The 15,743-nt window shown below is 49.1% G+C and overlaps 2 protein-coding genes across 4 annotated transcripts; one reads left to right on the plus strand and one right to left on the minus strand.

Annotated features, from left to right (window-relative positions):
• Positions 1-1,559: 1,559 nt before the first annotated feature.
• LOC131885977 (uncharacterized) lies at positions 1,560-9,356 on the plus strand. 2 transcript variants are annotated; one of them, XM_059234193.1, is made up of 3 exons: positions 1,560-1,858; positions 2,507-4,798; positions 4,960-9,356. In XM_059234193.1, the coding sequence occupies exons 2-3, from the start codon at positions 3,739-3,741 to the stop codon at positions 9,273-9,275; spliced, it is 5,376 nt and encodes a 1,791-aa protein (XP_059090176.1). In that variant the 5' UTR covers positions 1,560-1,858; positions 2,507-3,738; the 3' UTR covers positions 9,276-9,356. The 2 variants fall into 2 exon arrangements, with proteins under 2 accessions (XP_059090176.1, XP_059090175.1); XM_059234192.1 differs by having other exon boundaries at positions 1,560-1,766.
• LOC131885978 (protein tiptop-like) lies at positions 9,094-14,669 on the minus strand. 2 transcript variants are annotated; one of them, XM_059234194.1, is made up of 4 exons: positions 14,049-14,669; positions 12,473-12,524; positions 12,025-12,395; positions 9,094-11,927 (listed from the first exon to the last, which is right to left on the minus strand). In XM_059234194.1, the coding sequence occupies exons 2-4, from the start codon at positions 12,484-12,486 to the stop codon at positions 10,252-10,254; spliced, it is 2,061 nt and encodes a 686-aa protein (XP_059090177.1). In that variant the 5' UTR covers positions 12,487-12,524; positions 14,049-14,669; the 3' UTR covers positions 9,094-10,251. The 2 variants fall into 2 exon arrangements, with proteins under 2 accessions (XP_059090177.1, XP_059090178.1); XM_059234195.1 differs by lacking the exon at positions 14,049-14,669 and adding an exon at positions 13,118-13,188.
• Positions 14,670-15,743: the final 1,074 nt, after the last annotated feature.

The raw sequence follows: 15,743 nt of genomic DNA on the forward strand, positions 1-15,743 counted from the left end.
CCAGAAAAAAGAGAGACATCAAGCCTGCAAGAGAATATTTTCCTCAACACAACTTCCCAGATCATGTTGGTTAGCGACTGTGGATATAAAATATGGAGTTATCGTGTCCTGAGCAAGTATTATCCAGTCGACTCAATATGTTTGAAAGACTAGAAATTCATTTATTTTTGGTGTTCTATGAGTCATCAGGGTGTCCCTAACTGTGCAAAAATGACAAATGAATCGTTCCGTTCCAGTTGGCTCATGACTGGATCGAGAAACGGGCTTGAGTTCTGATACACGCACATGAATAAGAATGTTTCCGATAAGCATGATCATAGACCACTCCATGAAGGTTCCAATGGGCATGTCTCAATGGTTAGGTAAATTTGGCTCATTCTTAATAGATTACTGTAAAATGGTCAGAAAAGAAGAAAAAGAAAATAACCTCACTACCACGATTGGCCAGAAAAATCCTCCCTCCGAGAGTGCATGATCCCTACATGTGAAACGATTGAGTTTCTTCTAGGGATTGTCTTTATGTGAGAAGTTCAGTCTGAGATAGTCCAAACCATCAGAAGATGTGAAATTACATTTCAATTGGCTCGCTTACACAGAAAGAACATATGCTTGCGGCTCAGATGATCAAGCCTCGCTGTTTCTAATACGCTTGCTTGAACAACAAGTATTCTATCGTATTTCATGGCTATTCCTCTCCTTTCAAAACCATTTTAGAAGCAACTGTCAATCATTTTCTAGTGTAGTGCCTCCAGCCATACTTTTGTGTGGCACTATTCTGTCGGCCTTAGCAATTGGAAAGTATAGGTCATAGCGCTGTGACAAGGCATACTGGGTGAAGCATTTTGTAATACGCATAATAACTTGGCCAAGGCTGACATAAAGACCAGATCGCTGACTCTGGCAAACCGAGTGATGTTTATCCTCGCTCTTTGCGGGCTGGAGGAGCTGAAAGCTACTAGCCCTCCTGCCCATCTAGCCACTATGCAGAATTGCCCGATAGGGTGGATCTTCATTTTTAAGACTCAGCTGTTAGCAACCTGCAACATCAGAATGAGGGACTAGCCCCAGGGTCGCTAGGGTCGCTACCCTTCTGCTCTGTGCCTGCTGGAATTGGGGGCCTCTAGCAATCTAGTTTAACTTGGACCTGGCTCGACCCAATCCAGGCAGGGCCAGCCAGGGCGGCGGATTAAGTCATCACCTGAACCAGATCTGAAACTTCATCGGTGACCACGGCACTTTTACTAATATCAGCAGAATAACAAGTAACGTGGTTGGCCATTTTGTCGAAAAAGAATTTAAAAAGGTATGTTTTAGTTTTTGTAGACGGGGCTGGTTGTTTCTTTAAAAAAAACAGCCTCAGGCCACTGAGTCTGGCATCCCTGAATGTGGGGGGGGGGCACCCACAGGGGGCACCTCGTCATCTCTGCATGCGCAGGCTGGCCTGTACTGTTGTGCTGCCTATCAGCCAAGTGTCTGGGTGCCTGCCTGGCTGGCGGCTATTGTGCCTACCCTCCATTGGACGGCCTGCTGGTGTGCTCCAAGCAGCCAGAGGCAGTCAGGCAGTTTGCATCCAGAAAGCAACGAGTCAAGAGTCAGGAGTCCTGAAGCTGCTAGTGATTTCGTCATTGAGCCGCAATATTCGCCGCCCATATCCACGGTTCCCCACCCGCCCACCGACCCATCGAAGGCACGGCAGCCCTGAGCTACGTTTGGATTAAAGCCGAGACTGGCTTTGACTGCTCATTGAAGTGAAGATTGCCGGATAGGTGGGTGTGTTGTCACCACCTTCATTATCATTATTATTATCATCATCATTTGACTCACTGAGTTGGCTTGTCGATTGTTCCGGCCAAACCATGTAAGATTTTTGTTCAAGAATGGGAATAGATCGATAGAATCGAAGGATAGGCGTTGGGTTGAGTGGGAGGGAGGGATGTTACCCTCCCACAGACCGACCGATCCCGTTAGTTTCCTCATCAGTGTCTCTGTTTTTTTGATGGGTGGGCTGACTGGCTGGCTGACTGGGAGACACTGGGTGGCCCTCTGGCGGTCAGAACACGAGTTGAGTTTGAGAGCCGTCTGGACGGGTCTGAGCGGGTCTGAGCGGGTCTGAGCGGGTCTGGCTCGAGGATAGCGATCGTCCATCATCGTCGATCGTCGATCGGGCCTTGACCTCATTTCTCAGGTCCATCCCAATGTGGCTAGTTTTCTCATGGCTTGACGCAGACCAAAGAGGTCACGACCGAGAACTTCCAGATGTCCCCAAGGATGAGGCGGCTCGGCTGCCCTTAGTCGGGCCCGTGGCTCGATCATCCCGTGGATCAGCCTGGGGCCTTGACTTTTACGTTGCCCTTTCCAAATTCGTCAATGTTCTAAATGGCGAGAAATCACTCGTCCATGGGCCAGGTTAACGGTTGACCCCATTTTTCCTCGTCATCCTCCTCGTCTAGGGGGGCTCTATCTACCCTTAATGTCAATATGAAGATTTGATTTTTTTCCCTTTCAGCCGCGCGTTTGTTCGATAAGCGTCGCCGTTGGTGTCTTTCCCTCCTCGTTGACCCGTTTACCTTCCCTGGGTTCGATCGCGTTGGCTTTCAAGATTCATTTCCTACTCGCACCATGTGTCCACTTCGGCATTCCTCCGCATGCACAATGACCATACGAAGATCTTTACCCACGCCCACCCCAACGACGCCCACTGCTGCCCTCGCCGCCGCGTCTAAAGCCGTCTCAGCCCGTGTGTTCGGTTGCGGTTGCGCTCGCTTGGCCCGTGATTCGGGTTCCGGAGTGGCTCCTCGCTCGCCTGTCATGACTGAAGGCTCCGTGGCCTCCTTCGCCCCCGAGAAAGATTATCGTGTGCCCCCTCAGTTCGTGGAAGAACAGACTCTCCAACAGCCCAGCAAGCAAAAGACTCCTCGTGATTATAGCCGTGACTTTAGTAGTGACTTGGCCGCCGTGGGCTTCAGTGAGCCTGGCTCCTGCGCCTTTGCCCCGTTGAATAATCAAGGCCAGGCCGTGTCCCCCCGTGTGCCCGTAAAGATTTTTCAGTCCGCTCAGCCTCGCGTGTGCGTGTATTAAGTGCCTTCGATTCATCATGGCTGTCAGTGAGGTGATTAAGCGCGAGTGAATGTCGAGTGTTTGAGGACAAGTCTAGAAAAGGTTCTAGCTCCCCACCCCGCAGCTCGTGTGTCTCATTGCCCATTTCACGGGCTGTCTGCGGTGTTATTCCTTTCATCTCATCGGGCCTTGACTCTATCGAGACCAAGGCCTGTGTGTTTCACGTGTGTAGTAGTTTTTCATCCATTGTGTTTCGATTGAGCGCATTGATCGATCCGCGTGGATCCTCTTTGCCTCAAGAAGCAGGCTGTTGTTCTGAGCGAGAAAGTCTCATCTCAAGCAGCGATTAATCGTTAACCGGCAAGTCCATCTGGCTAAAACAGAAGGTGACTTGAGGTGTTCGGATTAATCGCCCCCACCACCATTCATTCAGAACACTAAAAGATTAGTGGGCGCCTTTCGCAAAGAATTCGTTTCGATTGGCCCAAACCGAAAGAAAAAAAAAGCGAAGAGAAGAAGAAGAAGAAGGAAGCATTAAAAACCAGCTCTTGTTCTGCTTTAAGTCATTTATCGTATCATCAACTTGTATCACTGTTGTTCCTAATTCACTCCCATTAACATAGTTCTATCCATATATTCAATTGATCATTCATCCCCCTGTTTCCAAAAAGGAAAGTAAATATGCCACCCGTACATCGAGCTCAACCCCGGATTCAAGATCCCCGAGTTATCGAACTCGATTCCGACGACGAATCCAGTCTTGTGGTGGTGCAACAACCGCGTCGATTGAAGCCCACCCTCATCGAAGAACCCGTGTCAAGCTCCATGATGACTAACGCATGTCCCAGGGATGCCAAAACTGGCGTGGCTCAGACCATCACCGTTCCTCACTTGAAAGAGGCCGAGTTTGCACTCATGGACAAGATCCGACCCGTGAGAATGCGTCGATTTCGACGATCTTCGACCAATAGTCAGTCGTCGTCCTCTGACGAGAAGCCGCCCGTGACTTCCACCGTTCAGATCTTCAATCAGGATGTCACGTATCGTCAAAGCGGGTCCATCGTTCACTTCAAGTTGGAGTCCATATTGGAACTCATCCAACAGATCATTCCCCTGTCCTCGGATATTCGCGAGTGCAAGGCCGTCGTGAAATTGGTCCAAGAAAAGGCCGACGAGAGCTCTTGGCGGAAGGACTTTGTGTCCTGGTCAGCACTCAAGAGCCTCATTCATGATGGCATCTACAATCAAGCCATCAAGGATATGTTGAACACCTACCAGCCCTTCGAAGATCGATCACCTAAAACCAAGGATTCTCGTCTAGTTGACGATACTATCACCATCGTGGGTGTGGAAATTGCCTTCATCGTGTGTAAGGGCAAGATATACCTGGAGATTCTCGGATCGTTCACCATCTTGGGGGAACTCAAGCTGGCCATGCGAAACAAATGGCAACCTGTGGACAAGATCTTGAGTGATCACGGCATCCGTCAAAGGGAGGCCTTCCGGCGGTGCTACAAATCCACGGCCGCCACAGAGAAGGCCTCGTACAGTCAGCGATCTCACATTGCTCTGACGAGCTTGCAAGTGCTGGTCCAATCCGATCTCTTGTCCAGTCCAGAACGGAAAGAGATGCTCTTGAAATTGTTTGATCACATCGAGAAACGCGCCGATTTTATCAGCAAACGCCGTGATCGCCTCTTGAGTGAGCTCCAGCTTCACATCGACATGATTTTACGATCCAGTAAGTGACGAACGCAAACGTTCTTCATGATTCTCATGTGTTTTGAGGGGGGGTCTTGGCCTTTCTAATTGCGTCACTTTGCATTTTACTTTTTGGGCACTATTTCCAATGAACAAAACAATGAACAAAATAATCTCATTTTTTCCTATCCATTCTTGCAGGCTCTTACACCCCACGAACGAGTTCCCTGTCTTCCGAGGATGATGAAATCCGTTATTTCACGGCCTCTTCCGAGGACGAATCCATGCCCAGTGGTTCTGAAGGAGGTGGCGGGATGAACTCAGGCACCGAATCTTGCGGGAGCAGTTGTGGAAGGCAGTACCATTTTACCACCAAATGCTGCGCGGACGATCATTTCCTTCAACTCGACGATAAATCCGTGGGATTCATCATCAAAGGCGGCGACATTTTTTTGGAAAAATGTTCCACGTTCGCAGCCTTGGGACGAATGTACGTGATACGATGCTCAGATTACCGCAAAGCCGACAAGATTCTCACCTTGATGTCATTGGATCCCGACCAGCACTATTTGTACGAGAAGCGTAACTACATTAGCGACAAGGCACCTAGAAATCGGCGAACCCACATCTCACTAACCGCGGTCAAAATTTTGGTGGGGCAAGGCTTTGCCGACCCCACCAAGACCTTGGCCCTCAAGGAATCCTTGAAGGCGGTGGAAGCTGAGAGCGAGAGGTTGAAAGCCACTTGCCAGAGCCCACTACCAGCTGACGTATTGTCACCCGTCGCGACCCACGCGGCGACTTTTGCGTCCACCCGTCCCATTCAGTTGAAAGCGGAGGAAGCGCCCCAGCCCTTGATGGCCAATGGAGACGATCTAATCATGCGCAAAGTGTTGGGAAGAGACATCCCGTCTCGAGTGGAACACAGCAAGATCTTTCTCCACTTGTCAAGCGTGTCCAATTTCCTATCAGACGAAGACCGCCTTGTGCCCAGGTTAAAGCGACGGGCTCGACTCCTGGATGTGAAGTTCCCGTTTTTTCCCTCGTATTTCAAGAAGGGAGCGGATCAGTTCATCGCCGCCGAGTGTCTGTTCAAACTAATCGAGAGGAAACTCGTCTCTCCCTTGGGAGGTCAAACCGAGCTCTTAAAGGATGATTTGAAAAGGCTTATAACTGAAGAGACGGCCAGTCTAAAGGCCAGGAAGGAAGGTGCACATCCCGCCGGCGGCAAATCTGTCAGTCCGGGTCGGATGAACTTCTACAACGACGATGAGGATGACGCTGATGCCGATGATGACACAGAAGACGGAGGAGCCGAAGAGATGGGACTGGAAGACATTCATGACGCCTCAATCAGCTTTCTAGATGATAAGGCTCGAGTGCGAATACTTCAAGGCTATGTTCCTTTCCAATTGGTGAACGATGTCATATATTTGGACTTGGCCTCCATCTTTACCCTGTTCCATTCAAGTGGGAAAGAGCCCACGACGAGATCATTCCGGGCCATGGATCGATTAGTTGAGCAAGCTAAGATCTGTTTGGACGATGCCTTTTTGTATGAAGGCCGTCGACGGGCATTCGTCTCGACTTCGGCCTTGAAGGTCCTCGTTCAGAACACGTTTTTCTTGGGCAATAAGTCGGGTCATTCGAGGCAGTTCCTCGATCGACTCGATGAATTGGAGCAAGACAAAGCCAGCCTGAAGGACAATCGCAAACTCACTCTGAAATCCTTTGAGAGTGTGGCCTTTCGTCTGATCAAGGGTCACGTGTATTTGAATACCTTGCAAATCATGAAGCTAATCGGATTCAGTCCCAAGTATTTGGACCACAATCCCTCCAAGGCTTACTTTATCATCTGCAAGCTGCTGAGTCAGCGGGGCCTCAATCTAGAGAGTTCCTTCGCTCGACAAGGCAAGTCCAAATACTGCAACATCTCCCTCCACGCTCTATTCTGTTTGTTCGAGACCGAGTTCGGGCCGTTCAAAGACAAGACCAAAGTCAACTTGCTCAAGTCGGAAATCCTCGAAGCGATGAATGAGCAGAACTGTGTGCCTGATGTCCATTTGTTGCAGAAATTGGGTGAAGAAGGTGCCAACGATGCCACCTCGGAGAAGATGATCAAGATCGGCTCCGGTTTCAAGCCCATTCGCTACAAGATCAAGGACAATGTACTCTTCCTCCAGCGACGAGCTTGTTTCGACAACATCGGATTGGAAAAGGCGATCATGACCTGCACTCGGGGCTACACGCCCATCAATGACATCTTGAGCCGAAATGGTTTCGACCTGACTCAAAGCTACCTGGGGGGTAAACGCGAGCGCTTCGCTTTCATCTCCGTTCAAGCCTTACTCACCATTCTGGACGCTCAGGAGCCCATGATTGTGTGTCTCGAAAACAAGGAGAAATTCATCGAAGCCCTCTTGACCACCTTCCAATCCGGAGCTGCTCACGCACTCACGTTCAACAGTACCAAAGCCGAAGCCGATCTTCCCGCTGTCCATAAGCTCATTCTGATGACTTGCAATCAGGCGATCCCTTTCAAGATCTGCGGAAATCGCATCTATCTGTCCCGGCACATCAGCTATGGGTTTGCTGGCCTCTATGACAAAGCTGAGGGAACCTCGTGTCATGGGGAATATGACATCTTTGAGGACCCGGTGACCCCGCTGAAGGATCGAGGTCTCCAAGGCAGTGATTGCTTCCTGAATGATGGCGGAGACAACTTTGCCTACATCTCAATTGACGGGCTCCTCGTCTTGATGAACTTGGATGGCGACATCTCACGAGCGGGTGACTACAACAGACTGATTTGGAAGAATCTCCTCGAGGCCATTGGCATGGAATCGCCGAAACTTCGAGTCCACATCAAGATGACCGAGTTCAAGCGAGACCTCATCCAAACTCTGCTCACCAAATTCATCAACTTTCTGGAGAATGCCAAGGCGATTGAAAATCGAGGCGAAGACTTTGTGGAAATCGTCGATCTGGTCACGGAAGCTGAAGAAACCGAGGAGGAAGACGAGGAAATGGCCGCCCTGATTAAACGCCCTCGTTTGAGTAGCGGTTCCAGTTCCCATTCCAATGAAGGTGGAGCTAAACGCCGTCGTCTTTCGGACTCGAGCGGTATCCTGGCCGAGGATTTAGAACCTGGAGAAGCCGAATACATCAATAAGTTGTTGCAACATTCTGGAATTGGAGCAGGAGCCTCCACCGCTCCACGAGCCTTGGGAACACGGTCACCAAGTTCCAATTCGGAAATGTCCGATCAAGGTGTCGGCGAGTCTCCAAATGAACCCTTGTCAGCCAGAGATTATTTCACCCTAAAAGAAAGCACTAATGCCAATTTGACCAAGAACATGATTGGCGACTGGCACGTGGTCCAATGCGACGAGGCTATCATGCGATTTGTCGTGGAGCCAGGCAATGGAGCCTCTCGTAAAATGTCGTTCATTCACCCAGATGTGTCGGCCATTTTGCGCTATGAACTCACCTTGAAACCCTCGGTCGTACCTCACTTGCTCATCAATCATCTGAGCGTCTCTCCCAAGATCATTCAGAAACATGTGCATGATTGCGTTCAAAAAGGCATTCTCAACCTGCTGTACCAGATTCTCACCCTACGTCCTTGCTTCGGCTCGTTTGCTCCGGAAATGGTGGAAACCGTGGCCAAAGACCCAAGGAAGCCCGACATGTTCGTGGACAAAACCTTCATCGGGTCGAGTCAGAATGGTCGCACTTACGCTGGAACGGTTCGTTCGCGTCAGTGTCGAGTTCTGGCGCAAAGCCGCGTGAGCGACACTTGCAAAGAGTGCTCGAGTCTCAAGGACTTGGTCATCAATCGTTCCGTTTTGGGAGAGAATGATAGTGAAGAGTTCCAAAACCTGTCCAAGACCTCGACCGCCATCCCGTCAGCCAAAGCTCTGCGGAAACGCACCACCTCACTCTCCACTGATGGAAAGTCTCATCATAAGAGTGTGTGGAAATTGGAGGGGACCTCTCCCGACGCCGGATGTACGTTCGTGTGTCCTCAACTGCAGAGCTATAACACCAGTCTTCCTCACCAGTTCTCGGGACTGAAACAAGCTAGTTCAATTGTGGAACATCGGGTCCATATTTCTCACGACCTCAAGGCCACCATCAGTCTCAATGGCGTTCCCATTGCCAAATCCATGCCGGACTTTGAACGGAACAAACAGATCGCACCCTTGCTCGAAGGGGTGGCCTCTTTCCGTTTGTGTGTGGGCTATCCAGATCCCGAATTGACCCATCATGCCCGATATCTAAAGGCCAACCACGAAGTCCTTCAACCCACCATTCGCAAGTTTTTCCGACATATCGAAGTGGATGAGAACTTCAAAGGAAGCATGATGGTTCGCGGAAGTTCAGGGTCAGAGCACAACCGAGAGTTCCAGGGCACTATCCGGACTCCCAGTTGTCGATATCTCGCTGGCGAACATTCCGACATTTGTGACGAATGTCGTCTCCTTCAAGAGCCAATTGAATTTCTCGGGCTTTAATATCAATCATGCTAACTGTGAGTTTTTTGTCAATCCCTTTGGTTTATCGCCGCACTGTAAATATACTAGGATCAACTTTTTCGTCCAGTCTTTCCTTCGTTTCCACTGATGTCCAAATCAATAGCAGACAGAGAAGGTGAATAAATAAATAAATAAATAATAAACAAGTTGTCAATTTCTGTAAATTGCGTGACCTCTATATTTACGTATATGATTCTCTTTGATTTCGGTGTTGCTGGAATGAGAGAGACTCTTTGATCTTGGCTGATGTTGTATAACCAATGAATGACCGACCCACTGATCTTCTTAGCCAGTCAAGGCAGAGGATGAAAACGGCGAAGGGCGACGAAGCAAATCCATCAATTGGCCTCTTGATGGATGACTACAAAAGATCGAGATCTTCTGGGGGTCTTTTCGATGTTATTTTGTGTTTTATCATGATCTGATCTGTTTATTGGAATGCCCTTTTCTCTCCCTTGCTTCCTTCTTTCTTTCTTTCCTTCCTTCCTTCCTTCCTCGTCGCTTCCACTACCCTTGGTTGGTCGTGATCCATTTCCATCAGCAGTGAGCATCATTATTCGAGTGCCCCTCTAACTCGGCCTGCTCATTGATCACCTCCCGAAAACTTCCCAACTCGATGGGAGCGGCTTTATGATTCTTCATTTTCATCATGAACCTGACCTCTCACCGGTCTGATATCCATCCTGATGGGGAAGTGCGATCCGCACATCCACTGGCGCACTCGCATACACATACAATCGCATTCTCGCAGTCCAGAGATGGTGATCATCAGGCTTTCACAGACAATTCATCAATTAATCGTGAATGATCGGTCAGTTGTAAACTCGACTTGCTCGTCTCCTGATCAACTGGCAGTGCAGTAGTACTTGCTCCACCACCACCATCTGGTTCCCAACGGAAGACCAAGCTCGCATCTCCTGAGCTTGTCCTACCTTTGGCCCTTTTGAAGGGGGGATCAGGCCGGAGATGAGAGTGGCTTAGTATTTGCTTGCGACGAGAGCTGTTTCGCCATTTCGGTGTATTTTTGATATTTATTCTGACTGCCCTCTTTGGGTGGTTCGCCGCCATCCTCTTCGTTCACTTCCTCCTTTGGTTTCTCGCCAAAACTTTCGTCCTGAGGTTGGGGTGAGGAAGAGGCCAAACTATCCGGCGTTTTCTTCTGCATTCGTGTAGGCGGTACCAGGTCGTCTTTGGTAAAATGGACCTTACTCAAGTGGTGTCGATAAGCACCCTTGGAGGCAAACGTGGTATCGCAATAGGGACATTGGATCAGGTGAGAATCCCCACTGCGAGCCAGGGCCTCGTTGCAAGCCCAGGAGAAGGCTAGGATTGAACCCGAATCTTGAGTGGTGCGGGGTGAAGGTTCTTTGGTAGTTTTGGCGGAAGAATCTTGACAAAGAAGCTGAAGAGCGGCTAATGGGTCGGACCCAGGGGATTCCTTGGAAGAGGGGTTGTCGTTGCGAGGCGGGGAAACGCCCTTGTCCTCAGGCATTGGAGACGACTTGGAAAGGTGGGGGACAGCAGGGTTTTGTCCACCTTTCAAGACTGAGTGGAACTTGGCCTGAATAAGGTCTTCTAGCGATCCAAGTGAACTCTTCTTTGGCGCCGGTTTTGCTTGCGAGATTGCGGCTGATTCCGTCGAAACGGAAGAACACGCACTTTTGGTGGACAGAGGTCGGGAGATGCTTTCCGAGTCCACTCCGGCGCCAATGGGAGACGGAGATCCCGGTGAAGACAAAGGTGATCGGGTCATGGATCCATTCTTGCCCACTGGTGAGCTCGTCACGTCACGTTTGGATCGCTCCAGTTCAAGGAGCGTCTTCACCGGCAACGACTTTTGCCTTTTGGACCCTTGATTGCCGGATACCGATCCACTGCGAGGTCCAGGAAAATCCGAAAAGTCCCTCTTCATTGATCTGGCCAGACTCATGGACGTAGCCGGATCCTGGTGGTTGGTTCGGAGCATGTGTTCACCAAGATCTTTCAGAGTGGAAAAGGGCTCTTGGCAAACACGGCAGGTCAGGACGGATTGGACCTCGTTCAACTCGTGCCTGGGGGAGCTTTTTGAATGGGAATCCGTATTTCTTGGCGGTGGACCTTTCCACGAAGTGATCTGATCTTGCGAAATCACCTTGGCGTAGTGTCCCGTCTCCTTCATGTGAGAGGTAAGAATTTCGAGGGATGGAAAGCTTTCCTGACAGTACATACACTTCAGTATGTTCTTGGTTTGCTCAGCTCCACGACCCAACCAAACGTCTTGGCCACGAACTAGCTTCCTGGGCATGGGCAAAGGCTCCTTGAGGATGTCTCTCTTTGGTTGAAGATCTGATGAAGCTCTTGATTTTTTGGGGGAAGCAGATCTTTGGGATGATGAGCTGGCAAAGCTGGGAGAAGATTCCGTGGCAAAATGTCCACTTTGTACCATATGATCCGTCAGCCTTTGAAATGATGAAAACGATCCTTGGCAAGTTGAGCATTTGAACACCTCCTGTTCCTCCACGGAACTTCGCTTAAGCCACTGACTTTGCCAACCACTTAATTTGGCGTTGGATCCGGGAGGACTTCTCGACGGGCTGGAGGGGCTAGGTGTTTTCGGGATGGCAACCTGATGGGCCCGGGATGTTGGGAGTCCTGTGAATAAAGATGACTCTTGGTTACCGGTCTGCTTTATCGCATTGCTTAGATTTTGTAGATGGTCTTCTCAAACCTAATGAACAGTATAATGTACCTGAGAGCCCGGGAAGTCCGCCATAACCTAAATGTGCCAGATGGGGAAATGTCTTGAGAATGTCTTCGGCTTGTTGATGGTTGGTCTCTTGGGGTTTGAACATGGAAAATTGTGATGACAAATCCAGTGGTGATTGTGGAGATTCTTCCGGTCGATTGTTTTGACTCTGATCTTGTGCCAGTTTCTGCATGTAAGCCATTTGCTGAAGCATCTGGATTTGGGCCATTTGGTAACTTAGCAATTGGGATTGCGGTACAGACGAAGATATGCCTGATACGTTGGGCACCAATGAGGCCATCATGATTTTGCTCAGTAATTCTTGTGTCTGCTTGATCTTCTCGAATGGATCCGACGAGTGGGGTGAGGGAGACCTGCAAACCCAAGTTAAGAGTGTTACAAAACAATAATGAACAATTATACACATAGATTATCGTTAGTGTGGATTCACCTTCTTGGATCCATGGTACCCACTGTGGATTTAGCCGAAGGGGATGATCTACCTGAAAGATGGAACAAAAAGGCGTGATTTCAAATTTTGATCTGGCATGCCATTGGTTGGTGGGAATTCCACCTAAAAGCCATTGCTGCCTTGGATTGGCTTTGCTTTGGAGTGCTGCTCACTGGTGCTCCTCAAGCTGTCAATCAAAACGTCATCACTCGGTTCGGAGTTGACAGGTAACCAGCCAACCAACCAACCAACCAACCAACCAACCAACTGCTCGAGTTACTACCAAGTGCTAGTCCCGCTGCTGCCCCTGTAATCATATCATCAGCCAAGCGAAAGAAAGAACGAATGAACGAATGCACGCACAAACGAAAGAGAGGAAACAAATTTTTGAGGATGGATTTTGATTTGTTGCCTCTGGTTGAAATGCAGAGACGTGTTCTCATTGGCTATTCCCGCGAGGGGATCAACCTCCTATCAATCAAAGCCTCGGAGTTGCCCTTTCCTTGGTCGGCATTACTATTCTGAAAGGTTATTGCTCGTCATAATCTGCTGAGGGCTGTCTTTCCTTGAAAATTCAATTGGATCGACGGCGGAATTGTCTTTGAACGGCCAAGAATTTAATTGATGTAATGGGACCGCTGTCACCTGAAAGGGCGCTTTGCTTTGATTTCCGTCACTTTTTGAAAGATGAGAGCATGGGGACCTTTTTCTCGCGCCACACTTTGCATGTCTCGACTCCTGTTCCGACCAAAGTGTCCTCGAGCCAGCTCACTCTTTATTATTGGTTCGACCCTCATCTATCTACATATGACATGTGTCAATCTCGTGGAATGTCATTCGAGACAAGAGATAAACCTCGTTTTTGTTGGTGTTGCCTTGGCTCCTTCGCCAAACGACGCCGATGAGAGTGATTGAGTGACCCGCACGGCCTCGCCTATCAAACCACTTGGTACGGACGGACCGACGGACCGACGGACCGACGGACCGACGGACGGCCTTTGTTAGGAATCCCTACCGTCCTATCCCTACTAATACGAACCACAACAAAAGGATGATCCGCTGGCCCTTTGATATTTCCCATTCCCTTTTCCCTTGAAAATGAAGGTGTCTCTAAAACGATGTCTGAACGAAACAATGTCCTCTCTGAATGTGTCAGAGTGAGCTCATCGCATACCCTAATCGATGAGGGACTGTAGGCGCTGCTCAGAGTGCGCTGTATGTGCGTGTGTGTGTGTGTGTGTTGTCTCCCCTTTCAAATATGGATGATGGACAACAATTTTGTCTTGATGATAAAACTTGATGTTGACATGTGACATCGACATTGATTGATGGCAACAAGTTTGACAAACAAAATTGTACGTACACACGGCCAACAGAGAAGGGACACACATTCACAAGCAATGCTGCACAATAGTATTGATGGAGTCAACATGACATAAAAGGAGAGCATGAGCTACCAAATACACACACTCTTACACACTTAAAGCCACTTCGTTCATCAACACCGGCAAACCAGATTCTACGGAGTCGTTTAGCTCAAGCAAAATATATGTTATTTGGTCGAGGAGTCACTTACCTGGCAAAGTTATATGAATATTCCTTGATAATGTTCCAGTATCACCACCACGAAGAAAGACAATAACAAGAACAACGTCGACACCTTTGTTCGGAGGTGGATGATCACGAATAGAAATTAGAAAACACCGACAATCCTTCTTCAGAAGGCAATTATTGAGTGATCCTCCAAAGTCAAACCACTTGGTATTGAACACTGAAGTACTAACTGCGTGCGTGAGTGAGTGAGTGAGTGAGTGAGTCCTCTGCTCTTCGATCCTAAATTGGTGCTATCTGCCGTTTGTTCGTTCGTTCGTTCGTTCGATCCTTCGTTCGTTGGATGGTCCCCGTCGCTTGCTTCGATCCTTCGTTAGTTTGCAGTTCGTCCGTTCACGTAGATTTGGACAACAGAGCGGGCTCCGGTGGACGGTCGAACGAACTGCTTTAGGTTTTGATCACGGTGGTGCAGTGGCAGAGGATGGAGCTGGAGATGGTAGTGGTGCTTCTCGTAAAAGTAGTGGCAGTCGTTGGGATGATGATGATGATGATGATGATCACAGGGCCATCATCAATGGTGGTTGGACAAATGCTTCAATAGTGAACAACGGCGTGGCGGCGGCGGCGACGACGACGGACGACGACGACGACGAGGACGGACGACCTCGTGGTCTTTTGGAGCCAAGGCTTGAGAGTTGTTCGTATTCCCTTTGGTTCCAAGCGAGTGGAGGACTGGAGATCCATGCGTTGGACGCCAGGCTCAAGCAGGCTCGAATTGGAAGCGGCGGCGCTCCCTCGGATCCCACTTCGCGGATGGACATAAATTTGCTTTGGAAGTCGCTTTTTCTCAATGACATGCAGTGGACGCTCCTAGATGGTGCACTTGCCCGGGTTCTCCGCTCCCTGATGTCGGAGACGGTGACAAAAGGAGGGTAACAACCACTTGGTTTGCCATTTTCTTACAAACCAAGAAGTTAGAAAACACTCTCTATTAATGTAATCGAAGCATTGCTTTTTCATATCGTCCAAGTACATATATATATATAGTGAGTGCCAGTCTGATAATAATAGTTGGAAAAGCAGTCTGATATCTCCCCATCTGTGATCTAAATTATGTGTCATGAGCAAAGGAGCGCGCTCGCTTTTTGCCAATGCGCGCGTCACGGGCCAGCCTCTCTTTGTTGGTCTGGCCTGAAAAAATAAAAAGGGATAAGGCACGCCCGCAAGCCGGCGGGTCCTTTGGTGTGAGCTCGTTTTTGCACTGCGCTCGTGTGTCTGGTCGGGTATGACTTACACCCCTGGGGAATTAAATTTGGGTCTGGTCGTGCCGGCAAAAAGTGTTTGATTCCAAATAGGTGTGGAAATTACTCCATCCGCAGATTTCGCTGCCATCATTATGAGAAACTGCTAGGAATTGGTGAAGAAATCTCTTGACTGGAGGCGACTTGGAAACTCCCAGTCTCTCGCGAACAGTTGGTTCTTCATCAGTGCTCATGGTGACTGATATGAACTGAACTCATATGAAGCCGGCTGATCCATGCCAAGGCGAGCCAAAGACTTGACTTGCTTTTGGTATCATTGCTGGAAAGGAAGATGATGATGATGATGATCATGATGATGATGATGATCATGACGATGCTGACGATGCGGATGGCAATGATGAAGATGATGAAGGAAACTATGACAAATGGGTTCTCAGTTCGTTTTCGTTCGCGATATT

This window comes from Tigriopus californicus, chromosome 8 (genome assembly GCF_007210705.1).
Source record: "Tigriopus californicus strain San Diego chromosome 8, Tcal_SD_v2.1, whole genome shotgun sequence".
Lineage (NCBI taxonomy): Eukaryota > Metazoa > Arthropoda > Copepoda > Harpacticoida > Harpacticidae > Tigriopus > Tigriopus californicus.

What these genes read in the sequence shown, in the direction of transcription:
- LOC131885978 (XM_059234194.1), bottom strand. An exon ending in CGGACTTCCCGGGCTCTCAG is followed by an intron (nt 11,928 to 12,024) that starts GTACATTATACT and finishes CTTTATTCACAG; the next exon opens with GACTCCCAACATCCCGGGCC.
- LOC131885977 (XM_059234193.1), top strand. Translation starts at nt 3,739, where the DNA reads ATGCCACCCGTACATCGAGCTCAACCCCGGATTCAAGATCCCCGAGTT. An exon ending in CGACATGATTTTACGATCCA is followed by an intron (nt 4,799 to 4,959) that starts GTAAGTGACGAA and finishes CCATTCTTGCAG; the next exon opens with GCTCTTACACCCCACGAACG.